Here is a 27,334-nt window from a genome sequence, read left to right on the forward strand (position 1 = left end):
AATATAAGACTCCGTCAGCATCTCTGAAGTCGTCGAGTCACAAGCAAAATAGACGTCAGAAATCAATGGCAAATGCTTTTCTATTGCAGAAATCGTAAAGCTTTGTTCATGCTCACATTACACACAATCTCATGCTATATAAGAAATCCCTTGGACGAAAAAAGAAGAGGGCAGCCGGTTGATGGCCGCCATGTAATGACGCCGGACCCAGATGATAAACAGTTGCTCGAATTTGTCATGACCAATCGCAAAAAAAAATCGCTTTCCCTTTTGTTCTTTTTTACTCTCATTCTTCCTCTTCTTAGACAACGGGACCAGCCTTGACGACGTCCTCGGTAGCCTCGCTCTCGTACTTGGTGAAGTTCTCGCGGAAGAGCTTGCCCAGCTTGACAACCTCGGTCTTGAAGCTGTCCTCGCCAGCGGTCCAGGCCTTGGAGGGGTTGAGAAGCTCTGAGGGAACGTTGGGGCAGGTCTTGGGAACTTGGAGGTTGAAGACCTCATAGTTCTCATACTCGACATTGGCAAGTTCGCCAGAGTGGATGGCGTCGAGAATGGCACGAGTGTACTTGAGAGGGCATCGCTTGCCACCCTGAGCGAAACCGGCACCGACCCAACCGGTGTTGAGGAGCCAGGCGTTGGCCTTGTGAGTCTCGATCTTGTCGGCAAGCATCTTGGCGTACTTCATGGGGTGCAGAGCAAGGAAGGGCTGGGCGAAGCAGCTGGAGAAGGTAGCCTGGGGCTCGGTGACGCCGTCCTCAGTACCGGCCATCTTGGAGGTGTAACCAGAGATGAAGTGGAACATGGTCTGGTTGCGGTCGAGCTTGGAGATAGGGGGCAGAACACCGCGGGCGTCGCATGTGAGGAGGATGATGTTGGAGGGGGAGTTGGGAGACAGGCAAGGAATCTTGGCGTTGGAGATGTACTCGATGGGGTAGGCACATCGGGTGTTCTCAGTGAGGGTGGCATCGTCGTAGTCGACCTCACGGGTGAGAGGGTCGAAGACGACGTTCTCGAGGACGGAACCGTATCGGATAGCGCCAAAGATATCGGGCTCCTTCTCGGCGGACAGGCCAATGGTCTTAGCGTAGCAACCTCCCTCGATGTTGAAGACACCGTTGTCGGACCAGCAGTGCTCGTCGTCACCAATGAGAGCTCGGTTGGGGTCGGCGGAGAGAGTGGTCTTGCCAGTTCCAGAGAGACCGAAGAAGAGTGTAACATCGCCGTTCTTGCCCTCGTTGGCAGAAGAGTGGAGAGTGAGGACGTTGTGCTTGATAGGCATCTCGTAGAAGAGGACAGTGAAGACACCCTTCTTCATCTCACCAGCGTACTCGGTACCGAGGATGACCATCTCCTTCTGCTCGAAGTTGATGGCAACGGAGGTACCAGAGGTCATACCCTCAGTGTATCTGTTGGCGGGGAACTTGCCGGCATTGTAGATGGTGTAGTCGGGGTGGAAGTCCTTGAGCTCCTCTCGTGAAGGTCGGATAAGCATGTTTCGCATGAAGAGAGCATGGTAGGCACGGGCGCAGATAACTCGGACTCGGATGCGGTACTTCTCGTCCCAGCCGGCGAAACCATCGATGACATAGATACGGCTTCGTGTGTTGAGGTAATCGACAGCACGTTCTCGGTTGATCTTCCAGACCTGTAGTGATAATATTGTCAGTCATTAATTCTAAGTTGGAGCTGTGCAATGAGATCATCAATGGGGACAAGACAAACGGCAGCCTTTCCAGAAACGGCAAAGGGCAGCCGTGTCGGGAAAAATCGTGGTCGGGAAGAAAAGAGGGGCTTGTCACGGCCGAAGGCTTCGGGGGACGGGACTTGAAGTCTCGGTCTGAAGCCGTGGGCAATTGCCAGAGTGGAAGGTGAGCGTGTGAGGACTTTGCGGGGTCAAGGTCTAGCGATTGCCGATCCCATGACACCCTCCCTCAACTTCTCTTGACCCTCCCCGGAAAGACCAGGGGAACAAGCGAACCAGGTCCAACAGCGCTAGACCAATGAACCACTAGAGAAGTCCTCGGCCATGCATCTACCAACCAGCGACCAGGCAATTGGGTAAGAGAATAAGCACCAGTGGACAAGCCATCAAAGCCATGACGCTCATGCTCCGGGTATCCTCGGGGGAAGGCCAATTGAAGTCGCTGGAATGGAGATGCTCTTCCGGCGCGGGTCTAGACGTTTTGTTTCGGCTCGCTCGTCTTGGTTATGGGCGTAAAGCTCGTGAAGTAGGCAAATTTTCTCGTGTTCCCAGGGCAGGGAAACAAGAGTCAAGATGCCACGCCGCAGCCAAGTAGTCACAGTCGATCCGATCGTGTAGAATGTATCAAGGAAAATGCCGATTTAATTCTTACCTCAGGAGTCATGGGCTTGTTGACAGGTCCCCACCTATTGTTCTCACGTTAGTTTGTCTGCTCATGACGATTCATGTGCGCAACAGACGGAACTCTGTTGCCGCTATCCGGGTTATCACTTACCAGATGTTGTCCTTGGAAGAAGCCTCCTCGACAATTCGCTTGTCAAGAGGGGATCGACCAGTCTTGGCACCAGAGTAGGCAGTCAGGGCACCGCTGGAGGTGATAGCGGTACCGGTCTCGTAGACAAGAGCATCCTCGTAGAGGGCAGCGACTGAAGGGTTGGGAATCTGAGAAATGACATGTTAGTGACAATTTATTTCGCTGTTGACTGGAGAGCTTCTTACAATGGCGACACGGTCATAATCGATGTGAGCCTTGTCGTGGAGCTCCTGTTCCAGCTCGGTGTGCTCCTGGTGAGGACTGTAAAGCCCGTGTTAGTGGAACCGTTTGTGTGTGATTGATCAAGTATCATGAGGAACGTACGTAACACCGGTAGGGTGGAGGGAAGTCTTGTTAACGTTGTTGGGAAGCACTACGATGAAGTCAGTATTGGTCTTGAGACTCGTGTAACGGTAGCCGTTTTGTTTGGTGCTCCATCATAGAGAGTGGTAGAGGGGAGTGGTATCATGACAGGACAGCTCAACTGTCAATGGAAGGACGAAGATAAGACTTACTCTTGAATAAACCGGTTCCTGAAGCCTTGATTTGTGTGCTTGGACCTTTGAGAAGTTGATTTGAATAGAGAGAAGCACTTCTTTTGACGGGGTCATTCATGGCTTTTATAAAAGCTTCACGAGCAGCTCGAGATTTGATAGTGTACGCCCTGGGGTGTGAGGTTCGCGGTGTGCTCCTCCACAAGATAGATAGCGTCCGCTTGCCGGGGTCAGACCCGAGGATGGAGAGGGACAGGGACGGATGGGGAGTGAGGCTGTGACTGGCGGAGACAAGCGCGTAGTGGAGCCGGCGAGGCGTTGCAGGTGACGGGCACGATATTATACCGGAAGAGACCTCTTGATCTTGGTACAAGGTGACGGGATAGGACACCTGGGCCTTGGCCTGGGCTTGAATTTGGGGCCATACCCGAAGACACGATCTGGACGCCAGCTCTAATGATGGGATATTGCGGGACGGAGGGGGTCACGAAACGTAACCCAACCCCGGTCCAAACTCTTCAAACAATGAGCAGAGCGTCAAGGTTTTGGCGGGGAAGACTAAAGACTAAGGCCCAAGTCCAGGAAGATGCCGGAAGACGACAACGACGATAGCAGTGGTCAAGGTGTTCAATAACGGGGAAAACAACCAAAACAACTGGGTAGCAAAAAATGGACGAATGGATCCAATCCTTGGTTGGAGCTGCTGGTCTCGATGTGGACGTGGATGTGGATGATGCCGTGCGGATAGCGCCTTTACATCTGGACGTATCGAATTGACGTTGTTGTGACGGCAAGATACGGTACGGTACGGTAGGATTACTGTGTTTCCAAGACGGTTGATCTCTTTTCCTTCTGGTGGTGGTGGTGGTGGTGAAAATTGAATGGCTAGCAAGCGGCTGATAGTCACGTTGTTGATGGTAAAGGGGTGAAAGGGAGGAAACCGTGATGACGACCATGACGGTACAGTACTCTAAGGTATTTTCCCTCCAGATATTCTTATATACGGGCCTGCAGCCGCCTGATTGAGTAACGTACATGCTGCAAATTCCCCAAATCTCACCTGTAACCGCCTCATAATTCTGAAGTTTGGACAGCTAAATTCACAAAAATTTCCCAGCTCTTTTCCTCACAGTCTGAGTCGTGAGGCTATCGTCTTGTTCGTGGTGCATTTTAAGCAAATGTGTCGTCATGATCGCCGGTCCCAGGGCCCCCCAAACTAAAATACCACAGCGACACGAGGCCCGCGATATTCCGGGAAAAGAGACTCGGCTGCATATCAATTACACATTGAATACTTTCTAGACCCCGTTTTGCATGCATGCATATACGCACATGCTTGCAATGCATACAGTACTGTTGGTTTATTGAGAGGTATTGATACGATTCGCTGTTGACGTTGGCAACCATATGTAACTGAAATGCTCTGCCTGTATTGTCGCGAATGCTTATACATGTCTTGTTGTCCGGGCCACCTACCGTATATAACCGTGCCCCTGCCGGCTCGTAACTCCTAGCAAGGGCCGAGTCGCAGTTATCATCATATCTCACTATCGTCGGGACAGTACGGGGACAGTTATCAATGAGCTCTTCGAGGGGTCAAGTTGACGAGGTATTCGGACATTGAATTCCTTTAGGTTTCGGGACTAGGAGTGAGGCCTGCAACCCTCGTTGGTCTTTATCGCGAGGGTGTGCCCAATTGGACAAGGGGGCTGTTGGTCCTGGTTTGTCTCTTGATACATACAGATGATGATATTTCCTTGCTCGCTCGTCTGCCTACTTGTAGTGGATGGCGATGGAAAGCTGTACATGCTGCACATGTGGGGTGGCATTGAAGGCGAATGTTACACCTCATTGGCGACTGTAAACAGGTATGTGGGAATCGTCAAGTACTTTATCTTGGCAAGGGGAGGTAAGAAAAACTTAGGACCTCTATCCTAAATGACAAAAAGACTTAGATAAGTTTAGTATCCTTTAGCAGGCCTTTAAGCCAGCTAATTTTGGCACCTTGGCTTGATGTCAGAAGTTTTCTTGCTCTCTGGGGCGTGGTAGAAAAAGCCAAGACTGTAAAGGCGGGAAACCAATCTCCATCAAAATCAATGTGGTTACGTGCTGTAACGCTTACGCTGACCGGTGCTGTCTCTCTTCCATACAGGTCAGCAGACTATGAAATTTGAGGAAAGGACCAAAAACAGATCATGGAGAAACAAGCTCGCCAAGGCTCCTTCTGGGGATGGGACGCGGTAAGGAGCAAAAGGGGAATAACTCAAGGTGAGCAAGCTAGGGCTGAGATCCAGATTGCGGAGAAGAAGAGGGAGGTAAGCAGAAAAAAGCAACAACACCGAGCCTCACCTCAAACCCGTCGGTATACGATGTCTGTGCTGCTGAAACTCGTTGGTCACCAGACAGGAACAAACAGGGAGAGTGTGGATACGGTACGGAGAGAAAAGGATCAAGTTTGACGCTACGGCTCCGCAGGCGAGAATGGAGAGCATCTGGCGTGTACCTGAATTCAAGCTGCAAACGAGTGCAAAATTGGCGTAGCTCCAGCTGCTGGCACTAACATGTGCTTCAAACATGAAGAGTTACGACAGAAGGGCAGGTAGGTAGCTAATACGTAGACTGAACTTGAGGTGTTGGATGAAAGCATGCCTTATTTGCTGACGGTGTAAGTGAGAATGAATAGGGTTGTAAATGACAGATTAGACAATATGCAGTTGCAGATTTGTTCCTTCCTTCGTGCCTTGTGGCTGCTTCATCTCTTGCAAGTTACCCTGGGGTCGGGTCTACCCCGCGATTCACCAATGACAGGTTTTATTGTTTGGGGCCAGGTATTCCCACCGCTGAAAAAACTGAGAGCTGTACCTTCCCCTTATCCCCCAGAACTTGGATGATCTCCTGCAGGCGCCATCGGGAACCATCAACTTACACCTAGCTTTCCTTCCAGCACTGAAGTCTTACAGTAGGGAAGGAAGGTTTCCTTTGTCAACCTACTGATATAAGGTAATTCACAACTAGAATACCTGCAGATGAATCTAGTTTCTTCCTCTTCACATCTGTTCTTAGATCACGATCATCGTTTGCGTCTTCTCAACTTCTCAAATGATGCCTTGTGCCTGGCACTAGCACGACATGGAACTGGGACTCTATTTCCGTCACCTTGGATGAATTGTCGGTGTTCAGCTCTGAACAATGTGGAGGCTTCTAGACTATGGCACTCTCGCTTACCCTTCCCTTGCGCCTTTCAACACCAGCTTGGGGATACTTTTAGAACAGACTCTGCACATGACTCCAGTTACCCAGTCAAGATCAGTCATGACTTGAAAAAATTTCGATTTATTGGACTAGAATCCCAGGGCCTGGCTTCGTGACCTGGGTCTCACTGACCCTTGGAGTCGATTGTGGTCCTCTTCAGCTTCGCCCCGCAACTCATCTCGTCCGTCAGCATCAGTTGTCAGGCAAAAGAACAGAAAGTCACGATAATGCAAAAAGCTTCCCGTGGGTAGCCTCTACCGGGATCTGGGTGACGTACAGACCAGAACCTGCATTCCCTGCCTTTCCCCACATGACTCGAATTTTACGGTCGGCGGCTCTGATTGGCCCTATGCTCACCTTTGATTGTACACGCCCCTCTGCCGGTTCTCACCTTTTCAAACCGTCTCTCTGAAGATTCCGACATTATCCGAGTGTCCGTTTCTGACCGTTTCTCCGCCCAGAGCCTCCATCTAAATTACGTTTTTGGGGCTGGGCAGCTGGGGTTCAAGAACTGCGTGGGGAAATGGGGTTGCGGGGGCTATTCTTCTCACAAGAGAAGCACATCACAGTTTAGGGATAATGTCACACCCGGTACGACTATGACTCCCGTTGCGGGCGCCTGCCTACCATGTTTCGGCTAACTTCCTGACCATCGTGCTCCGTCACCCGGCTCCGTCTCCTCCGTATGCCTCCGGTATGCGATGTCAACCACTCTCGCTCACCTTGATCAAGCTTGCGATGCAGGCCCCTGTCCATACATGCTCAACTTCATGTTATCTTTAAGATAACAAACTGATATAGGACGTAGCGTCGATCACTGCTGTGCATGTGTTGCAGTAAAACTGACATCCCCTTCCGCCCGACCTTCAAATTCCCATGAATTATCAACGCAGTTTGCGACTACCTTGATCCTGGGCACTGCATATTGCTTCAAGTTTGATCATGATAATGCAATATCAGGAACCGCTGTACGGCCTGGCATCGATCAGTATCTCCAAAGCTGATCCACCTAAAACCCAACGGTGTTCCGTACACCTCCGTCCTCTCGGCAACCTTCCGAAAGGACTTCCGTAACGAGACCGTTGTGTTGCCAGGGCTCACTCACCTCGGAATACATCAACACAACATACAGTTTTCTACCGTATCCTGTCACATCCACCAACTCCCGATCCGCTGGGCCGCTGCCAGCCAGCCAGCGCCGTACCGGGATCCGCACCCGCAACCGCATCCGCAGTACCTGTTCCCTTCCTTGCATGGATATGGATATGGATATGCATCATTCTTCCCCATACTCATCTCGGATTTCCATTCGGTCACCGCTTCTCAATTCTGGAACAATGATGTAGCGTCCTGTAACGCTTTCCTTGGACCGTCCCGACTTTTCCTCGTGCCCATAAACCTCGCTAACAAACTTCCTTGCTCCAACCCCTCGATCATGATAGCCCATCAACCAAAACGCCATCAAGCCCATGCAAATATCCTCCTTTGGGTCTCCGTCCCGTTTCCGTTCACTAACTAACCTCGGAGACCGTCCATCAAAGTAGAGATCCCTGCTATATCTTGCAGTAGGAGACTGGGGTTACGTATCGTGGACTAAGGCCTAGATTGTCAATTATCGTGACTTCATGCAGATTTCTAAGGGGTGTCAAAAGAGACGACGGCGAAATCTCTCCTCTTGCCGAGCCTGTGCTTTACATGATTCACCGGTTCTGAGTTTTCCTCTAATCATGGGCTGCCTCTCGACTCAGACGTCAGGTGGACGATAACTTCTCGGTTTGTTGTTTTCGTCCATCTTTCACTTTTCTTTCTCCTGTCTCAGTATCATGATCTTACCTCAGTTGCTTTGACCCTGGATGTGTCTCACCGCCATGAATGGCTACTATAAGCACACATGCCATGTTTCCTGTCCCCTTGTATGGACGTCGTTCTTTTCGTCTATCTATTTCAAAGACAGCTTTGTTCCCAACGTTTGGCTTTTAGCTCTCTTTCAAGAGATAGCATTTATCTTGAACGTGTGATAGTCAGGGTTTATTTGCTACATCAAGACGCCATCCATACCACACATGAGCAAGGCAAATAGTGTATCATGATTCCCGTCATCCTCCTTTTTTGTTTTCTCACTTGCCTGTCTATATACACTTGAAGTACAGAGAATGTACGGCATCCATCATAATATCGCCTACTGTCTCTTCTTTCGTGTCGTCATTTTCAATGTCCCTCTGGCGGCAACACAAGCGGTCTTCCTATCATCCTATACAATTCCGGCACCGCGTCCCTGGTAACCCCATAACTTCCCCAGCGCCAAGCCGTCGAAACCGTGATGATTTGTGAAGAAGATGGTGGTGAATGTCCATTAAATGTCCCCTGTATTTTTGCTCATGGCGTGACCTGTTTGGTCTCACATAATCGCAATCGTGCGCGGATCGAAAACAGTCATCATTCATTTAAGCCTCATTGAAGATGAGCTTCGTAATCTTGCCGATAGCAATGGTTTGTCCCTGTGCGTATATCATATTAGCTATCTGATATCCGAATATTGAGGCACTGCCTATGACTCTTGCCGCCACGCCTTAACGGCAGTGGTCTCTTGGCCATCTGGGGACGAGACACCCAAAAGTATGGGGTCAGTAGAATGGGGAATGGGTGTGTTGGGGCTGGGGGTGAATAAAGCCTACCTGGTCTCGCAAGGTGAAGCGACCCATCTGGGGATAGTCCTCGAACTTCTCCACGCACACAGCGCCTGCTCCGCCAATCACTTGCATACGAGCGATGATACTGTCGCCCTTCTTGGCGTGTGTAGGGGGGTTCTTGCTCTTGCGGTTTGTTCCCTTTTGAAGCTTGTGTAGAAGGGCTGCGAATGTTACCTCCTCAATGGCAGAGTGGACATGCAGCACGCAGTTGAAGCCAGCAGTCAGAATACTCTTGAGCTCCAGGATACGGATCTGGGCTTCAAATTCAGCGACAGTGTGCACCAGTCTCTTTGGCGAGCAAAGCACGAATCCGGGCAAGATATCGTCCTCCTCAATACCCTTGAGCCTTATTCGCACTTGGTCACCACACTGAGCTAGCTGAACCTCCTCTTCCTGCTCGCCGTAGACGGCAGCAGCTTCTACGTTGGTCTTGTTGGGCATCATGATCATGTTCATACCCTTCTTGACAACACCAGCCTCAATCTTGCCTTCCACCATCGTACCAAGATCACGGTACTTGCCATTGATGGGCAACATGAAAGGAGCGTTGACCTTGCGTTCAAGAGCCTTCATGCTGTCAAGATACTCGAGCAGCGCGGGACCATCCCACCAGGGAGCGACATCCTTGGGGATGCGGGTCTTGATACCCATCATTTGCTGAGCGGCGATAGGTAGGAAGTAAACATCAGTCTTGAGGTTATAGCCAGTGCCCTTGAGGAACTGAGCGAGCTTGGTGGTGCACTCCTGGTATCGCTCGTGAGACCACTCCACGGTGGGGTCGTCCATCTTGTTAACGGCAACGATGAGTTTGTTGACACCCTGTGTCTTGGCCAGCATGGCGTGCTCACGGGTTTGTCCACCTCTCTCGAAACCTGTCTCGTACTCGCCTTTTCGGGCGGAAATAACCAGGATACCAACATCGGCCTGAGAGGCACCTCCAATCATGTTGGGGACATACATCTTGTGGCCAGGGGCATCGAGGATACTGTAACGACGCTTCTCGGTCTCGAAGAAACCACGGCCAACCTCGATGGTCTTTCCTTGTGTTCGCTCCTCCTTGTTAAGATCCATGACCCATGACAGGTACCAAGACTCGCGGCCCAAGTCCTTGGCCTCCCTCTTGTACTTGTCCATGGTTCGCTCGTCGACCATACCGGTAGCATACAAGATCGAACCACCAAGAGTTGACTTTCCGGCATCAACGTGTCCCATGAAGATGATGTTGACGTGCTCCTTGCCGTAAATTTCCTTGAGAGTCTCCTGGTCGACATCGGCGGCCTGCTCCTTTTCGACGGCATCAACCTCTCGGGCGGCGGCCTTCTTCTCACCAGCGGTGGGACTGTTGCGACCAGAGCCAGGGCTTGGTGAGGTCTTTCCAGAAGTCTTAGCGGTGGCAGCCTTACCGGCCTTCTCGCCTGTCTTCTCGATGGCCTTTACGGCTGCGGCCTTCTGACCAGCCTCGGGCTTATCGGTAGGCTCAGCCTTGGGGGGTTCTTCTTGCTTGACGGGAGTAGCAGCGCCGGTTCCTGAGATGGAGAGGACCTTCGTCTTGGGCTTGGGACCGGAAGCATCGCCGCTGATGCTGATCACCTTGGGCTTAGGGGCGGTAGCGGCAGCAGGCTGACTGGGGGCAGCAGCGGGAGCATCGGCGGCAGGCCGTTGAGCAATCGTGGGAGCAGCGGGCTGCTGAGGTTGTTGTTGCTGTTGTTGGCCATACTGGGGATAGCCACCACCTGCTGCTTGTGTTAGTATGTCATAGTAACGGATCTCGGCGAATTGTGAATTTTTTTTGGCGCAAGTGTCATACCATAGCCTTGGTTGTTGTAACCACCATAACCCTGGTTGTACTGGTTGTAGCCCTGCTGAGCACCATATTGAGGGTAGTAGCCTTGCTGATAGTATTGCTGCTGCTGCTGCTGCTGGTATTGAGGTGCATATCCTCCATATGCTTGGCCAGGCTGGAATGAAGCAGCACCAGGCTGGAAAGAGGCGATGCCAGGTCGGAAGCCTCCTTGCGCGGGGGCGGGGTTGTTCATGTTAAGCTGCTGCTGAGCCTGCTGAGCGAGGTTCTCATCCTGAGCAGCGGGATCGTCCTCCCAAGAGTTAGGTGTCGCCATTTTGATGTGTTGAGCGGCGGTGGATTGTGTCGCGTAGTGGGGGGTGGAGGAGGGAGAGTAGGTAGAGGGAGGCAGAGGAGAGTAGAGGGTTTTGCGATCACTTGTTACGGTCTGGATGGGGTTGCGGATTTAAAAAGGCCCTAGATATGCAAGCAACCTGTCTGTGGAAAATGGGGCTTGTGTTTTTCTTTTCGATTATCAAGCGATGAGATTATGCCAAGTTCTTGGAGAATTGAGGAAGGGAGATAAATAAATTCCAACCCTTGACCCGGCAGAGACGTCAAGTTTGGTCAGTAAAAGATGAGTTTTAGGCACCAAAGACGCCCAACAACTTATATTGATTCTGTGAATATCCTTAGGTTCCTTGTGTTTTCCTTGGTGGGGGGAGGCAAGAACCAGGCAAGGTTTAGACTGCGAAAATTGTTGCCCCGCTATGGATATCATGACGCCGGACCAACTGCCCTGAAGTAAAAAGCATAGAGGGGTAGTTCAGGGGATTGATACTGTGCGCGCTCGTCAACTCACACGTACATCTATCAAGGAAGGGACGGAACAGGCAGAATCATTTGTTTATTGTTCCAAGCAACTCGGGGCATTTGTCAGTATTACAATGCGTTTGTATAGGTTTCAGCCTTATGACTCGTCTTTTGACTCATCTCATCATTCGAGTTCAAGCCCAATGACGGACTGGGTATCGACACCAGCCACAAGCAAGGACTGCACGTGCCATGCAACGAGGGGCATGGTCTTAATCCTCACACTGTACACGTTGCCCCTCTATACTCAGTGTAAGTGCCCGAAACCTACACCGTCTATGCGTTGGCGGTCAATTACGTGCAGTGAATAACGCTGCTAACGAGCTACGGCTACCAATCCAATGCGGCATGGAACTCTCATAGGGGGACGTGCAATCTTTTGTTTGTCTATTTTCTCGACCTAAAGTTTCGCCCTTTCCCTCTATTGACATTTCTACCGGTGCTTCTAAGCATGATACAGTATTCGATAACGGCGAGCCTCGAACGTCCTGGTCATGGATGAGTTCCTCGCAACAGTTGGCGTTCAAGCCATGAGATATGCCATTCGCTCCGGTATCGCCTTAACATCGTCATATGCCGTCGGTCAATGTTCAAAACTCCTCAAGTCAGTTGAAGACAAGGCTGTCCATGCTGAACTCAAAACGTTAAGAAACTTGCTTGATAGCAAAATAAAGGTGCGTCATAAGGCATATTCATTACTCTGGGGTACCTGGTGCCTGAGACCTAACCTATCACCATTGCAGATCATCTCACCAGCCATAGACTTGATCGAGTTCAAGTAAGCACCCCATTCGCTCATTAACTACACAACTAGTTGGAGCTATTTCTCCTAGTCCGATTCTAACACTCTCAACTAGGTCAGGTCGTGGAAATGTATTTCTCGAATCAGCAACTCCCCTTGCGAAATCATTGCATAAGGACATTGTCTCGCTGGGGCGTCGCATAGAGTCAGCAACTACTGTCTATTCAAACTCAAGGAGTAACAATGCCCAGACACGTTCACCATCTGCCAGCCACGACAGCCTGCTGGCTATCATCACCGCCATAAAGGGTCTGCTGGACCGGATCGACCGTGAGATCCCGCTTCTGCAGTTGGCCATTACTGCATCTGGGGAGAGCCTTTCTACATCTCTACCTGCTGGCATATCACCATCCAGACTGCTGCAGGCCAGCACACTACTCACCGTCGGCGACACACAGTTCGCACAAGATCCAAATAGACCAGTCCAGATTGGCCCAATCTTTACCCTATCTCTCTACATGCTCTTTCTCGGACATGCATCCACACTGATGCCACATACCACCTCTCAAGTTACAGACACCACGATCTCTACTAATGGCCACTGTTCAGAAACGCCAAGCATCGGAACTAGGTACGGGATAGGTGAAGGGGAGCGGAAGCCACTGTGGCAGGAAGTATTACACAAGGCACGAGTTCGCATCTGCAGAACTCGCAGGGACTTCTACTTTGACAGTAAGCGAGGCTACTGTGCGAAGCCATTGAAAGACCACGATTTTCCCCTTCCAGCTCCTGAATCGACCGGTGGGGGAGAGTATGCATACCACCTGGAGGTTATCGAAGACCTTGACGATGGTCGTCTCCACGATGACGAGCATAATATTCAGCCATACTACGACATTCCTCGAGCAGGCATTCGCGAGTCCATTCCTGTACATCAGTTGTCCAAGATATTTTACACGGATACAGGCAGAATTTTGAACATTGGTTCCGCCACTGACAGCGAGCAAAGACCAGTCTTGCTTTTGAAACGAGACACTCAAGCTCTGCCGGCCCGCCAGGAAACCGATGATGTCGGTGGGTTTCTTGAAGGACTCGAGGACGATGATAAGAGCGAGACATCAATTTCGGCGAGTGATGAGGACGATCAAGCCGAGATTGACAGGCAACTTCTAGAGGGTCTCGGACGCCCGGTACTGGAAGACAGCAATGTCGTGCCGGCGAGCGACCATTTCTTCAAGTGGAAATTCCCATCACATCTCGATCCGGAGTGGATGGCCCTCGAGGTGTACGAAGAAGATGATGAAGATGATGTTGGGGAAGACGACGATACCGACTCCGTGGGTTCAACGAGGCTCGAGCTGCCAAAGTGTATGACATCAAACCCGGGTACGCCTCGTGACAGGAGATCCTTAGACTCGAATGTTGTCGATCAAATCAAGAGACTATCTTTGAACAGCCCTGATAAACTGGGCTCTCTACAAGCAGTCACAGCAGCCGAGACAGAGAATTTTGTCGCTCGATCGCCATTTGGGGCGATCACAACATCTCTATCTCTAATGGAGATGCTGATACGACTGGCTAGTCTCCAGGAGTTTCAGCAGACATCTCATCTGTCTATTCCTGACCACATACTCACTTTCTTCCTGGAGGAGACATCGACCACAGGGTTGATTGGTGAAACGCAGTGGAGGGCTCGGAGCGAAGCAAAGCGTCGTATGGGGTTTGATCCTTATACCGACGCACCGACGAAGTAGTTAATAATTTCTACAGAAATGTGATGACTGTATGTAATTTGACTCGGAACAACCACTACTAGTGCAAAACTATTTGATATTCCATCATAATATCAACCATTCACTTACTGCAAGGACATCGAAACGACTAAATTCGAGATGAATTTGGATCATCCATACTCTGAGCAATTATGATCACTTGTATATGTATGATATGTTGACATAAGTCAATTTCAGGCCATGATGGTCCATGGAGACTATTCGTCCGCGCGCACCGAGTTGCACGGAGGTGTTTGGAAGTTGACGACGAAACATGATGACACAACGAGAAACATTGAGCGTTTCTGCAATCCGATTTTACTGCCTCCTCGAAGTAGTATTCGCTTATATATATTTCAGCCAATTGAGCTACTTTGAAGTCTCTTTGAATATATGCTGTGAATATTTTTGTTTTGCGAATAACTTACCCTATGGTGACGACATCCTCTGAGAGACATAGTAACACTTACCGCGGCCAAGTTTCACATCATATCAATCAAAGACATACAACTCCAACATCAACTTCTACCCAACAACAAGTGAACCAGTCAATTGGACAGAGAACAGAGCTTTTCATCATAGAAAATGGCTCCTCTCGTTCCTCGGTTCCATCTCTTTGAGATTGACGATCAAACTTGGTACGTACTTCGGCTCCAAGCTCCACCAGCTCCAGAGCTTCGTCAACCCCAATGTCCAAGCTCTACTCTGGAGCTTCAACTGCCCGAGCCTGGAGCAAGCAGCTTCAGGATACTAGACCGACATGCAATTGCTATACCAACGTCAATAGTACTAATAAAGTATCAGGTTTCCCGCCTTTCTTCGTGCTCGCGTCCAAGATGGCCTTACACGCGCCTGGCTCTCCAACACGCCTCTCCAATCCCAATCTCCCGCGAGTCTCAGCGCCCAAGTCTTGATCAAGCAGCTCAACACGTCTCTACCCGATTATACTTATATCGATTTCTGTGCTGGCGGTGGTGGACCCACGCCCTCGATAGCTCGTACCGTCAACGCGCACCTTCAGTCTCAAGGATCGGACCCTGTTCGCTTTATCCTTACAGACTTGCACCCAAATGTCGAGGCATGGGAACAAGTTGCACAGAAGAATCCGCTGTTGACGTACGAGCGCAACTCTGTCGATGCGGCGTCTGCTCCGGGATATCTTGTCAAGAGGGAAGATGGAACGAAGCCTTTCAGACTATTCAACCTGGCGTTTCATCACTTTGACGACGACTTGGCCAAGGATATTCTGCGAGATACTGTCGAGACGAGCGAGGGTCTTGCTATCTTTGAGCTACAGGATCGTTCCTTTGCGAGCGTGTTGGCGGTTACCTTCTTGGGCATTGGCGCATTCTTCAGTGCTCCGTTCTTCGCGCTCAAGTGGCGATCACCTGCAACACTTATCTTCTCGTGCTTGATCCCTATTCTACCGTTCGTTCTCATGTTTGATGGATATATCTCAGCGCTGCGAACAAGAACACCCGAAGAAGTTGAGGCTTTGTTGCGGTCTTGTGGTGCAGACACGAGCAAATGGGAGGTCAGGAGTGGTAGTGAGATGCACCTCTGGCCGTGCGGATATGTCAATTGGGTCATCTGTAGACCTGTTCGTAAAGGCTGATATTACATAGTATAACATCGGTAATGTACAAGAAATTTGCGACACGGCTATATCTGTGGTTGCTTCATCGAAACCACCAATTGACCGAGCAGTTCACTTCTCCATCCCATCCCACGCTCTTAACAGAATGCCAATAATGTGCAGGGATAAACATGGAGTCGCCAGGCTCTAGCACAACCTCGAAAAGCCCTACTGGTGTTTTATCGTCGCCCCAAACAGCATCATGCAGCATTTCCCGCTCCTCGCCCTGCATCATATCCTCCGTTCGTAACCGACCATTGTCTGTCTTTTCCATTTTAGCTTGTATTTCGCCGAAGAGTGCGTCTCCCGACTTTGGTAGCATGAGCCTGAGGACCTTGTTCCCGGACAGCTGGCAGAAGAAGTTGGGGTTTGGATCTCGGTGTAGAGGTGTATACGTCGGCACTAGGCCGAGCCATATGCTAGAGTCGTATATGTCTCCCTTTCCAACAAACTTGATGATTTCTGGAGTGGGAAGGTCGTCCTGGAGGGTCTTGGGGAGATCCCCTATGGAGCACTGAGCAATGTAGACTGATATTCTCGGAAGCCCCATGCTCAGCAAGACTTTATTGAAGTGGTATATCTTATTGAAAAGACGGAGAGGTGCAGTGAATCGATAGAAATCCCTGTTGGCTATATTGTTGACTGTTTCGTCGAGGACACCGTCAACCATAGCCTCCTGGTTGAAACAGTTGTCCCAACTCCTCGCAATGGCATCATCGTGGATATCTCTGTCAAGAGAATCTCGAAACATTACAAGGCTGTCCTTCTGCTTCTGAGATGGAGCGTATATCTCATAAGTGACCATGGGATTGCGAAAGCGGCGGAAGTGCCACGACAAAGGCTGCCGTGGAGTTGTTGTGTGCGTTGTGTAGTATGGGTCTTCCTCGTCTATAAACCAGTTCTCCAACGCAGGCAGATTGGCAGCCGGCGAACCCTGGTCTTTACCAAAGACGACTGGCTTCTCGAGTTCAAATGATCGTGAGCGAAATGCTTCAGTGGTGGTGTATTCCTCAGCTACTGCTACCAGTCTCGGTATTCCCTTTCTTGGTGATATTGTCTCACTGAAACAGCGGCATAGAGGAACCGTCTTTGGTATGTGCCGACTCCATGGTGAGAAGGTAGATAGAACTTTGCTCATGATTTCTCTATTTTCGATGAGAAGAGGTTTTAATATAACGAGTAATGAGAAGAGCTGGTCATGATATCTCTTGTAGTTCCATTTGAGAATAGATCGACGTTATGTCCTGCATTCATCTAATGCATTGGTTGGGTCACACTTTTACCACCATCTTGAATATCAAAGGCGAGACTCATGCATCGGAAGCGGCAAAACCCTGTCCCGAAGCAGGTACCGTTAGATAGAATGGAAGTGGAAACCAACTCGAGATTCACTGTATCTGTTTCTATTTCTGTTGCACCAAAACTCTGCATCCTGCCGCGATCGACGAAAGAGGAAATTGGTCTTCATTTATACAATTCAAGTTTATTATAAAGGTCTCTCTTTATTGTATATTATCCCAATGCGCTGATTTTCTATGTATTACTGCTATTGTTTTTGGTGAAATCACATAAGTACGGATCCCTCAACGGGCACATCCCTACCAACACCGATCGACTTTAGCGTACCTAGTGCGTTCGTGCCCTCCACTGTAGGTTAGGTCAGGTTAGGCTAGGTGTAGTGCTTTGTGCCCGTGGCTCGCGATATCTGCGCCCCTCAAAATACTCACCAACATCCATCACCCCGCCTCGAGGTAGCTTTACAGCTATCCTGTCGATACCGCGCCCTACAGCACAGCATATCAACGCCCTCATAATACCTCGCATTTTTCTCGCCTCTCCGTTGCGATTCATTCTATACCACGCCACTGCCGAGCGCAATCCCTTGGCCCAGCCTCGTCAACTGGCATCTGTTGCCCCTCGACAACAAAAGAGACGACCACGATAGCGACACCATGTCGACCTCTTCGGGCGTCCCCGAGTCCTGGATATCCAGTTTCTGCTCTCTGCTCGGCCATGAATACTTTGCCGAAGTCTCGGAGGAGTTTATCGAGGATGACTTCAACCTGACTGGTCTGCAGTCCCAGGTTGCCATGTACAAGGAAGCATTGGAGGTATGTTTGTCTTGTCTTGCAGGCGCGTCGACGTTTGCAGTTTTTTCTCTCCCAAAGACCCAGAATTGCTAACGTTGCACCCCTGTCTCACAGATGATCCTGGATGTGGAACCAGAGGACGACGAGGAAGAGGAGGAAGAAGAGGAGGAAGAGGACGAGAACGAGTCAGACCCAGAACGCTTGACCAGAGCAGCCAGCGAGCGGAGGCATCACCGCATGGCCAGCGACTTGTCCGTCATCGAATCCTCTGCCGAGATGCTGTACGGCCTCATCCACCAACGCTTTATCTGCTCCAGGGCCGGCATCCAGCAGATGAGTGAAAAGTACGAACTGGGCCATTTTGGTTGCTGTCCCAGGACAAACTGTGACCAAGCTCGCACTCTACCCGTTGGCCTCTCCGATATCCCTGGCGAGGACACGGTCAAGCTCTTCTGCCCATCATGTTTAGACGTTTACGTCCCGCCCAACAGCCGTTTCCAAACCGTTGACGGCGCCTTCTTTGGTCGTACTTTCGGCTCTCTCTTTCTCCTTACTTTCCCAGAATATGACCTTACTAAGCGTGGTATCGAAGTGCTGTCATCCACGAGCTCCCGTGTTAACGAAGGCGATGGCCTCATCAACGGCATGTACGCAAAGAATATTGGTCCTGGTCTGGGCCGTGAGCGTATATACGAGCCTCGCATTTATGGTTTCCGCGTTTCTGAGAGAGCCCGTTCTGGCCCCAGGATGCAGTGGCTCCGTGAACGCCCCACAGATATTAACGAGCTCGACGAAGCCCGTCTCTATGCAGAACAGAACCCTGACTCGGAGGATGACGACGAGAACAGCGGCCAAGCTGGTGTTAATGGCAGAGTTATGGTTCGTCGACGCCCTCCTGGAAACGCTCGCCTTCGCCAGAGACAGAACAACAATGGTAGCCCCATGGCTCTGTCCACTAATGGAGCTGAATCCGAGTTGTAGAGTGATGGGCGCATACGGCTGGTCTCATATATATCCCTTCGCGACTCCAGACCCGGCAGATGTTAGGACTGTTAATGAAATATTCCTATCTTTTTCAAGGGAAGATTTCGACATCAGGCTACCTGGATATTTGGCAATAATGCCTAATGACTGCATCATGGAAACAAGGCGTAGACGCACTGGAGACGCATTAGGAAGGGCTAAGCATGATGGTGTCACAGGGTGGGAGGAAGGGTACCATTGGGTTTTTGCTTCGCAGGATTAATGCATAGACGGCGTTGAACGTTTGATAGGTAGGCTATGGAAAATACACATCAAATGCACATTTATGACAACTCAAGGAATCTACCAATACATGACTAGAAGAACTTGATGATTATGTGTGCTTAAGCTTAGCATATTATCACTTGTTTATATCTCAGGGCTATGCGGTTATCACTCGTCTGTTCAAATTACCCAAGTTATGATGTGTTTTCCCTTCATTGGCATTAGGCATGAGTTCTATGGATAGACATATACATGCTACTACTCCTGATGCCTTCCCCCCTGTTCCTCATCCAACCACTACCAAGTCGCCAGTCCTGCGGCGTGGTGTTGTACTCCCTCCTCATGCGGCCGTGACCCTCGCAAGACAGCCATGCTAGAAATCCCCTCCTCGCCATGAGTTCGCTCAATGCTCTTGTTTTTATAGAGAAGAAGCAGAGATCGGTCAAGAAACAATAAAACAAAAACCTTTCCTGTCACCAAACACCCCGTCCTTGAACCCATGCTATCGTATACATCATGGTCCTCGTCTCTCGTCCGTTCTATGCTAACAAAAGAGAACAATAAAGTTAAAAATAAAAACAAAAGGATAGACTGCCAGCGATTATGAGTATCTTCCTCGCACAAGACTTTTCTGCTTGCACAGAAAGGACAGCCTGCGACATCAAACTGCATTGCGATGGTGAAGCGTACTTCAACGCCTGATAGCTCCTAACGCCCTGTTGCCCATTTCCATTCCCATCATATCTATCGTGTACAGTGTGTGTATCCCGTGGGCTAAAACCGTTAAAGCAAAAAAGAAAAGTGAGAATGAAACTAAAGAAGAAGAAAACAATAAAACGAAACTGACAGCCACGGTCAACTGGCATCTGAGGGTGTGTGTATTGAAGATGTTGAAGACCCGAGAGAAACTGCTCGTCTGTTCGAAGAGACCCCGGTGTATATGAACCCAGAAAGATGAGGAAAGCTCTACATCAACCTGGAGCTGTTTTTGGCCAACGACCTGTTTGCTGGTGCAGTAGTACTGGCGTATCAAGTACTGGGTGTAGGTTCAACAGCATCGCCCTCAGCCTGAGCCTCTGCAGCTACTGTGTTGCCTATGTCTTTATCTTTGGCATCGTGTTCGGCCTTCGGTGTCGTCTCGTCGCTAGTTACTGAACCACCAAGACTGGCTCTTGGAACAAACCAACCCCCACGTTCCCATTGACCTGGTTCGTATAGGCAAGACTTGCGGACCTCCTCGTCAGAAATACCGGCAAGTAACGTGTTGAGACGTTTAAAATCGATCGGTTTGAGAATCCAGCCATCAAAGCCGGCATCGACGTAAGTCTGCTTCTCGCGCTCAACGAGAGAAGCCGAAACAGCAAAAATTGGGATGCGAGAATTTGAGTTAGCCAACGACGAATGGCCTTGATGCTCCGCGGATGCCTCCATTGACCTGATCATTTTCGTACTTGTGAGTCCATCGACAATTGGCATCTTATTTATGTTAGTAACGTATTCATGCGAGACGACTTAGACAGAATGACTTACTTGCATATCCATTAAGACGACGTCAAACTCCTTTGATCTTTCGCGATATGCTGCAGCACAGTCTTCACCGTTGACAGTATGATGCACGCCATGGCCGACTCGCTCCAAACGCTTCCTCAAAATCTTCATGTTGATTGGGTCGTCTTCGGCCACAAGGACCTCCAGATGTTGTGGCTCAGTCATCTGAGTTCCTCCACTTGTGACGCTCTCTGTAGCGGCCTTTGTTACGGGGCGATCGTTTCCCTTCATCTCAAAGAGAACACGGGAATGTTCGCTGGGCTGTGGTCGTTGGGGCATATCGCTATACTCGTCTGGAATCTTGACAGCACGAATCGGAGTTTTTGAATCCACCATCCCTGCGCTTCCGGGCTCGCTATGTGGTTTGGTTGCCACAGGGCTCCTGGGAGGACTCACAGATCGGCCACTGAGGCTGATAGCTCCGCGGGACGTGGGCCGCATGGAGCTTCCTCCTGAATTCACACTACCAGGAAGAGGATACTCACCGCCTTCCTTGTCGTTCAGAGATAGTGGCGTTGAGATCGCATCAATGAGTCGATCGGCGTCACTTTGATGACTACCATGGCTGCCACAGCTACTCATACTTCGTTGGCTTGCTCGGCTTCCTTGTTTCATTGAGGCATCGCCTCCTTCGACAGCAGAAGTCATGGAGCTAACCCTGTCAACGAGTGTAATCTCTCCCTCTGGAGCGGCTGTCAGAGACAGCGGGGCAGATGTTGCAGTGTTTGCGGAATCTGCACTGTTTGTCGACTTGTTTGTTGAGCCACTCGTCGGGACGTTTTCGTTTCCTTGTGAGCTTGGACACTCATTGGAAAGGAGGAATGGAAGTTGAACCACGAATCTTGAGCCTTGGCCAACCTCCGACTTTAGGCGAAGCTGTCCATCCATGTTTCGAACAATGCGGGCAACAACAGCAAGACCAAGTCCCAATGTTCGCATTTCGCGAGGCATCTCCTCCAGCTTCGTGCCCGACATAGGCGCTTCCTCTGAGCTGACCTGTTCGAGGTCACGGAACAAGGTATCCAATTGGCTGGCACTCATGCCAATACCAGAGTCCTCAATGACAAAATCCACCACTGCCTGTCGATCTTTGACTTCTGACACAAAGACTTCCACCTTAACGTGGCCGCTGTGAGTATGGGCCACAGCGTTCGCAGTGACATTAGAGAGTGCTTGGCGGATTCGTCGTTCATCGCCATGTACGAATCGCGGAAGCCCAGGATGTTGAACAACGGTGTAATGAATTCCTTTTCGTTTAGCATCATTCAGGAATGGACCTGTCGCTTCTCTAATGCAGCTGGCAAGATCAAAAACCTCATCCTTGACCAAGTTCTGTCCTTCTTCAGTCTTAGTCAAGTCTAACAAGTCGTTGATGACATAGATCAAAGACTTGGAAGCGGAATGAGATCTCGCCAGGTTATCACGGGTTTCTTGATCGAGACTGCCCTCCAGGGCGATTTCCAGGTAGTTGATAATGGCATTAAGAGGTGTCCGGACCTCATGGGCAGAATTAGCAAGCAATAATCGGGTTAACTTGCTGTTTTGAAGAGCCATTTCTTTTTGCCTCCAGACCTCGATGAATTTACCGTAGACGAGACAGAGCACGGCTGCAGTCTCGATCTGTTCTTCATTCCATTCTCGGCATTTGCCGACAACAGTTTCATGCCAGGTCTTGAAGCTCTTTCTTGGCTCCAAGTAGCCGGCAGTGCCCTCTCGAACAAACTTTTCGTAGGGGTTGCCGGCCCACTTGACTTCTTTGATCTGGCCCTTCCGGAAGAAGACGATGAAGTCGTTGCCGCCAACGCTGAGGGGTACGTAGAGTAGACCGGCTACAACTTGGAAACCAGGTGGATATCGTAGGTCGGGAAAGTCTTCTTTGACGTCCTGCGATGCAACAACAGAGGTAAGTTGTCGCATTCGTAGGTATTCCAGCATCGCAAGGGCTTCCTGGCTTTGTTCGACAAGTCCCATGATTTTGGTCTCGCCCTTGATGGATAGCAGCCCAAAATCGGCATCGAACAGCTTCAAAAGATCCTCTGAAGACGCAATAATGTATCCAGAAGGGTTCTTGTCTGTAGGTGCAGTGTTGATCAACTTGCGAGCCTGTAGCCGTGAGGCGTAAGATAGCCTCTCAATGTTCCTGGACGCGGTGTCACCAACCAGTCGACACATCTTCCGAATTGGAAAAGACACTCGCATGCCGTGATTACCATACGAGTGGCAAGAAATAAGGCCCCATAGCTCATTAAAAGCATTAATTGATATCGACATGGACGATCTCACTGCCATGTTTTTGAGATACTTGATATGGATAGGGGACATGGCTCGCAAGTAGGAATGACTCATGTCCAGAGGAACGTCCAGATCTTCCTTAGTCCTGCAAACTATTCTGGAGGTGTCTTGATCTCGGTCGTAAAGCAATCTGACCTTGTTGAGTTTGTATAAATCGCGAGCTTGTCGTGGAATGTCTGATGCGGGAAAGTGGAGGCCTTTATACAGATCTCTCGTCATTGATGTGTCGACAAGTTCTGTTACGACCTTGCCGTTGAAGGAAGAGTCGAACTGGTAAATCATGACACGGTGGAAGCCAGTCAATTCCTTGACTATGCCCACCAGGATTTTCAGGAACGCTTCCAAGTTGGGAGCTGAAGAGAGTTGCTCTTGAACCTGGGACATGATATCAAAGACTTGCATGGCGCCTTGCTCGCCCCGTCTCTTTCTCGCACTCCTCAATATTCTCAGGGGTTTGCTGAGGACCTCTGTGCTGTCTTCGATTTCTTCCAGTGTTGGATTTGACTGGAGGGTGTCGTGTGGGGTATCGGGGGTCAACTCATCAACTGGTCGTAGAGGATATTCAGCGTCATCGTCTAGTTCGAATTCGCAAATGATTAAATCAGGATGTGCCGGGTTTATGTGAATGGCACACCAGAGTTTTGTGCTTTTGCGCTTAGGGGACCGAATCGACAAACTAAAAACTTCAGGCCCGTTAACGGCTGGATCCGCATCTTCGTCACGAATGAAATCGATGTGGTCAAGAAGATTATCCTGCTGTTCCTCCGTCAAGATGTCTAAAAAGTTTTTGAGTTGAAATAGTTGCTTGGGCGTGTAGCCCAGCATTCGCTCAGAGTTTTCGCTAATGTATCGAGCGACGAAGCAGCCATCATTCTCTTCACGGAGCGCAACGAGAGCACCGAATGTTTGAATCGCACCAGGAGTATGAATCGGTTCATCTTCGCAGCGCTGAAGGACACCATCGCGGCCTGTGATAACTGCATGGCCATCATCGGTCACAACATGAGTGAAGCGAGATGTGACAAGGGGGACGTCAGCACTCGACTGTCCCGCAGAAGACACATCGGGTTCGTGTCCAGAGGCTGCAGCTGCAGGTGCGCTGTGACCCATTGGCCCGGATTCTTCTGTTTCTGTTTCATTGTCGGAAGTGGAGATATCGAGCTGAAGTGGTGTTGTACTGCTTCCATGGCGGTTTGCGTCTAGTTGAATGCTGGACATTGGGCCGCTCATAGTGTTCTTCCTCCGCATAAGGGCATCGATGCGCTCACTATGGGCTCGTGAATGGTAATTAGCTGGAACGGTGTCTGACCGTCTCAGATCTGGCCCCGTGTCAGCTCGGGGAGCACCTGGGACATGGACAGGAATGCTTCGACTATCGCGCTCAGGCAAGGCCGGGAAATAATCGTCACTGGCAATCTTACTGGGGTTGGGGTCGACGCTTATGACGGATCGTATAGGAAAGACTCGATCTCCAGAAATATCTGAAGCAGCAGAGTGATATCCCAATTGCTTATCTGATCCAACACTCCAAGGAGAAAACGGCGGATCCGAGTTTGCAATACTATTCTGCTCGCTAGGAGCAGCAGATGAGACAGCTCGGGTCGTGCGTGTCGGAGTTGCGTCGGAAGGACTTGTTCGCAAATTTGGCAAGTCTTGGCCCATGGGCCTAGATGTCGATGAAGATGCTGTCGAAGACTGAGGTGGAGGGGGGTAAGAAGTATAGGTTGGAAGAGACGCAGACGAGGGGTCGTGTTCCTGCTCCTGTTGTTCCTGCTCCAGCTGCCCTTGCTGCTCAGGCTGAGCTTGGTTGACGTCCTGGTCGTCCTTCTCGTGAGGCGCATCCATGGCGATGCTGTCTGATCGCTAACCTAACAGTTGCGAAGCGGATGCTGAAGGATGAAAGCCGAGAGGCAAAAGAGGGTGTGGAGAGGATGCTCGAGGGAGAGGTGAGGGCGGTCCTATAAAGTAGCGTCGCGCATTCCCGTTATAACCGATATCGTGTAAGTGTTAGGGTGACAGCCTAGGAGGATCCCGTGAGATCGAACGATTGGGGTGGCCTAGGTGAAGTAAAATCGTCCGTGGTGTTGTGGTGATCGTGGTTGATTGCTTGCCAGAAGGAGCAGCGCGGGAGCTACATGCACAATGATAGAGTACCTAAGGTAAGGTAGCGTTGATGGGAGTAGCAAGATCGAACGAAGTGACGAGGCTCCCATCCAATTCGATATCAAACAGGGGTTCAGACTTAGAACTGCCCTCGGTAGAACAGACAGGCCAGACAAGGCGTATGAAATGAAACGGAGCTATCACGGTAGACAGACAGACAGAAAATAGGCGGCGATAGATGGCAAAGGGCTGCGATGGCGTATCCCAATGCGGAAGGAGTGACGAAGTCTCTGACTGTTCAGGCGACTGATTATCGATTGATACGTAATACCAGTCTGAATGACGAGGTAAGGAAATTTGAGAAGAAGGCGAGGCGAATTTCAAGGGCGAGGAGAAAATTAATTTGCCAGCCCGAGGTGGCAGCTTCTGGCTGGGGGAGAGGTTTTGGCACAGGACAAAAGGTGCTTGTAGGTTGTTGTTGATTGTGTGGAGGTGGCGAGTTTCGATACAGCACAGCACAGTACAGTGTGACCCCTCACTATTGACACCTGCCGGAGAGAAGCCAGGGCAGCCCAGTGGCCAATCCAGTGGCCACAGCGCTGAGGGTCAAGTGGGAATGGGCGCCCCTGGGACAGGGCATGGAGCAGCATGGACGGCAAGGCAAGGACAGGACTTCCAATGGATCCCTACCAACCTATGGCTTGCTCATCTGCATCACTAGCTCCGTCGATCTTGTCCATTTTCCCACTCTCGCCCAGCGAAACACCGCATTGCATTGCCAAGACTATTCAGAATCCCATCTTTATCCCTTGAAAATCCCATTATATCCGCCATCCCAGGATCAGACCCAGCCAGGTCCTGTCCAGGTCTAGGCCTTCAGGTTCCCACTCGGGCCCACGATGCACTGCACTTTTCACGATTGATCTGGGGCCAGCTCATAGTAGATGCCTTCTTCCATTGCCTTCCTTCTTGCTGTCTATTGTAGACAAATCAACTCTCGCCGTTGATCAAAGGGTCTCGTGGTGAACAATCCGGTGCTTTCGATGACCCCAAAACCTTTCGAACCCGAAACAACCCTCCACCACGAAACCATCTCCAACAAGCCAGATTCCAGCAGCCAGGGGAGGAACTGTACAGTGTCACTATGCAAAAACGAGCTTTTCACAGCATTCTCGCTTTTACTGCGCTCTCCCCGCTATGAAAGCAGCGACATTGCGACAACTTGAAGAACAGGTCCCGCCATCAGGCAAGGGTTCTGCCATCGCGACTACGGTACAGTAGTTTGGCTCCAGTCTTCAAAGATTGCCCTCATGACCTTTTCAACGGGGCATTTGGCTCAGTCTGGGCTGACTGATCATCGTTTTTGATCACTTCGCATCCACAGCCTTGCCTTGATCCTTCTACAGGCTTCTCGGGCACAGTGAAGCGAGATCGGCAAGTGTCCAGAGAACCCTATTAATTCAACACAAAGATACACAACCTGAGATGAGTCCTGACTCTCGTCAACCCAAGAGCCGTATACGTACCTATAGTATTAGCATCATAGGCTGGTCTTTCACGGTAGATAAACTAACCTTGAAACCCGTGCGCTAATTTGAAAGCACACTACCATATTGCAGTTGTCATTGTTCTACGAACTAGAAGTTGCCCGAGATGCGGCGAATCATTCACTTTGACGGGGATCGAGGACTCTAGAGCCGACCCTTGGGTGTTGCCGTCTTCAGTAGCAGCTGGCATAAAACGCTCCTTTCCCCTGACAGCCGCATCAAGTCAGATATGTATCATTCGCCTTTTCAAATGCTGATGGCACTCCCAGATCATGAAACAGGAATTACCAACAGGCCAGCCAGACCGCTCGACAATACTATCGTGAATCGGCGATCAAGACGCCCTAGGCCTTTCCAGGACCTACTAGCCAGCCCGTAGGTGCTTTGCTAGCTTGAAGGATGGTCCCAAGAAGCAATTGGACCCCTCATCTGTGCCAGGTCCAAGTTCAGGGCACGATAGCGCATGGCACTTCCTGACCCTTACCCGTCTGCCACTCTGCCCGTCTCTCTCAAGGTTAGGGATATTGCTGTAATCAGGTGAGAGAGGCAAAGTTTACGAGCCCCTCGCCGATCGCGTTACAGGGGTCTTGGGCACATCGTGCACACTAAATAACCGCATTTCAGTATCCTCAAATACCACTGGTGCAATGACAGCCAAGTTCGGCATTTGTGCAACAAGATATCCAATGCAACATGCAATATCTGTTGATGGATGGTTTCTCAGCCCTGACGTCTTACACCAGTGGGTGCG

General features: G+C 50.3%; 8 protein-coding genes across 12 annotated transcripts; 4 read left to right on the forward strand and 4 right to left on the reverse strand.

Moving 5' to 3' along the window:
• Window positions 1-37: 37 nt before the first annotated feature.
• FOIG_12966 (phosphoenolpyruvate carboxykinase) lies at window positions 38-4,221 on the reverse strand. The gene is made up of 6 exons (XM_031213975.1): window positions 3,032-4,221; window positions 2,841-2,889; window positions 2,702-2,777; window positions 2,478-2,644; window positions 2,355-2,388; window positions 38-1,645 (listed from the first exon to the last, which is right to left on the reverse strand). The coding sequence occupies exons 1-6, from the start codon at window positions 3,129-3,131 to the stop codon at window positions 302-304; spliced, it is 1,770 nt and encodes a 589-aa protein (XP_031056123.1). The 5' UTR covers window positions 3,132-4,221; the 3' UTR covers window positions 38-301.
• Window positions 4,222-5,205: 984 nt separating this feature from the next.
• On the forward strand, window positions 5,206-5,551 carry FOIG_12967 (uncharacterized protein; the record flags this gene model as incomplete). Its single annotated transcript, XM_031213976.1, has 2 exons — window positions 5,206-5,325; window positions 5,486-5,551. The coding sequence occupies 2 exons, from the start codon at window positions 5,206-5,208 to the stop codon at window positions 5,549-5,551; spliced, it is 186 nt and encodes a 61-aa protein (XP_031056124.1).
• Window positions 5,552-7,866: 2,315 nt separating this feature from the next.
• Window positions 7,867-11,446, reverse strand: FOIG_12968 (uncharacterized protein). 4 transcript variants are annotated; one of them, XM_031213979.1, is made up of 3 exons: window positions 10,760-11,446; window positions 8,938-10,685; window positions 7,867-8,760 (listed from the first exon to the last, which is right to left on the reverse strand). In XM_031213979.1, the coding sequence occupies exons 1-3, from the start codon at window positions 11,067-11,069 to the stop codon at window positions 8,707-8,709; spliced, it is 2,112 nt and encodes a 703-aa protein (XP_031056127.1). In that variant the 5' UTR covers window positions 11,070-11,446; the 3' UTR covers window positions 7,867-8,706. The 4 variants fall into 4 exon arrangements, with proteins under 4 accessions (XP_031056127.1, XP_031056125.1, XP_031056128.1 ...); XM_031213977.1 differs by having other exon boundaries at window positions 8,938-10,688; window positions 10,760-11,431; XM_031213980.1 differs by having other exon boundaries at window positions 7,867-10,685; window positions 10,760-11,431.
• Window positions 11,447-11,812: 366 nt separating this feature from the next.
• On the forward strand, window positions 11,813-14,222 carry FOIG_12969 (uncharacterized protein). Its single transcript, XM_031213981.1, has 3 exons — window positions 11,813-12,279; window positions 12,349-12,383; window positions 12,463-14,222. The coding sequence occupies exons 1-3, from the start codon at window positions 12,100-12,102 to the stop codon at window positions 14,099-14,101; spliced, it is 1,854 nt and encodes a 617-aa protein (XP_031056129.1). The 5' UTR covers window positions 11,813-12,099; the 3' UTR covers window positions 14,102-14,222.
• Window positions 14,223-14,598: 376 nt separating this feature from the next.
• FOIG_12970 (uncharacterized protein) lies at window positions 14,599-17,018 on the forward strand. The gene is made up of 2 exons (XM_031213982.1): window positions 14,599-14,757; window positions 14,924-17,018. The coding sequence occupies exons 1-2, from the start codon at window positions 14,705-14,707 to the stop codon at window positions 15,732-15,734; spliced, it is 864 nt and encodes a 287-aa protein (XP_031056130.1). The 5' UTR covers window positions 14,599-14,704; the 3' UTR covers window positions 15,735-17,018.
• Window positions 15,270-17,026, reverse strand: FOIG_12971 (uncharacterized protein). Its single transcript, XM_031213983.1, has one exon. The coding sequence runs from the start codon at window positions 16,891-16,893 to the stop codon at window positions 15,799-15,801; it is 1,095 nt and encodes a 364-aa protein (XP_031056131.1). The 5' UTR covers window positions 16,894-17,026; the 3' UTR covers window positions 15,270-15,798.
• Window positions 17,027-17,166: 140 nt separating this feature from the next.
• On the forward strand, window positions 17,167-20,322 carry FOIG_12972 (casein kinase II subunit beta-1). Its single transcript, XM_031213984.1, has 2 exons — window positions 17,167-17,866; window positions 17,960-20,322. The coding sequence occupies exons 1-2, from the start codon at window positions 17,708-17,710 to the stop codon at window positions 18,824-18,826; spliced, it is 1,026 nt and encodes a 341-aa protein (XP_031056132.1). The 5' UTR covers window positions 17,167-17,707; the 3' UTR covers window positions 18,827-20,322.
• FOIG_12973 (uncharacterized protein) lies at window positions 19,223-25,561 on the reverse strand. Of its 2 annotated transcripts, XM_031213986.1 has the most exons (3): window positions 24,355-25,561; window positions 20,624-24,252; window positions 19,249-20,569 (listed from the first exon to the last, which is right to left on the reverse strand). In XM_031213986.1, the coding sequence occupies exons 1-3, from the start codon at window positions 24,776-24,778 to the stop codon at window positions 20,123-20,125; spliced, it is 4,500 nt and encodes a 1,499-aa protein (XP_031056134.1). In that variant the 5' UTR covers window positions 24,779-25,561; the 3' UTR covers window positions 19,249-20,122. The 2 variants fall into 2 exon arrangements, with proteins under 2 accessions (XP_031056133.1, XP_031056134.1); XM_031213985.1 differs by having other exon boundaries at window positions 19,223-20,569; window positions 20,624-25,561.
• Window positions 25,562-27,334: the final 1,773 nt, after the last annotated feature.

This window comes from Fusarium odoratissimum (genome assembly GCF_000260195.1).
Source record: "Fusarium odoratissimum NRRL 54006 unplaced genomic scaffold supercont1.30, whole genome shotgun sequence".
NCBI lineage: Eukaryota > Fungi > Ascomycota > Sordariomycetes > Hypocreales > Nectriaceae > Fusarium > Fusarium odoratissimum.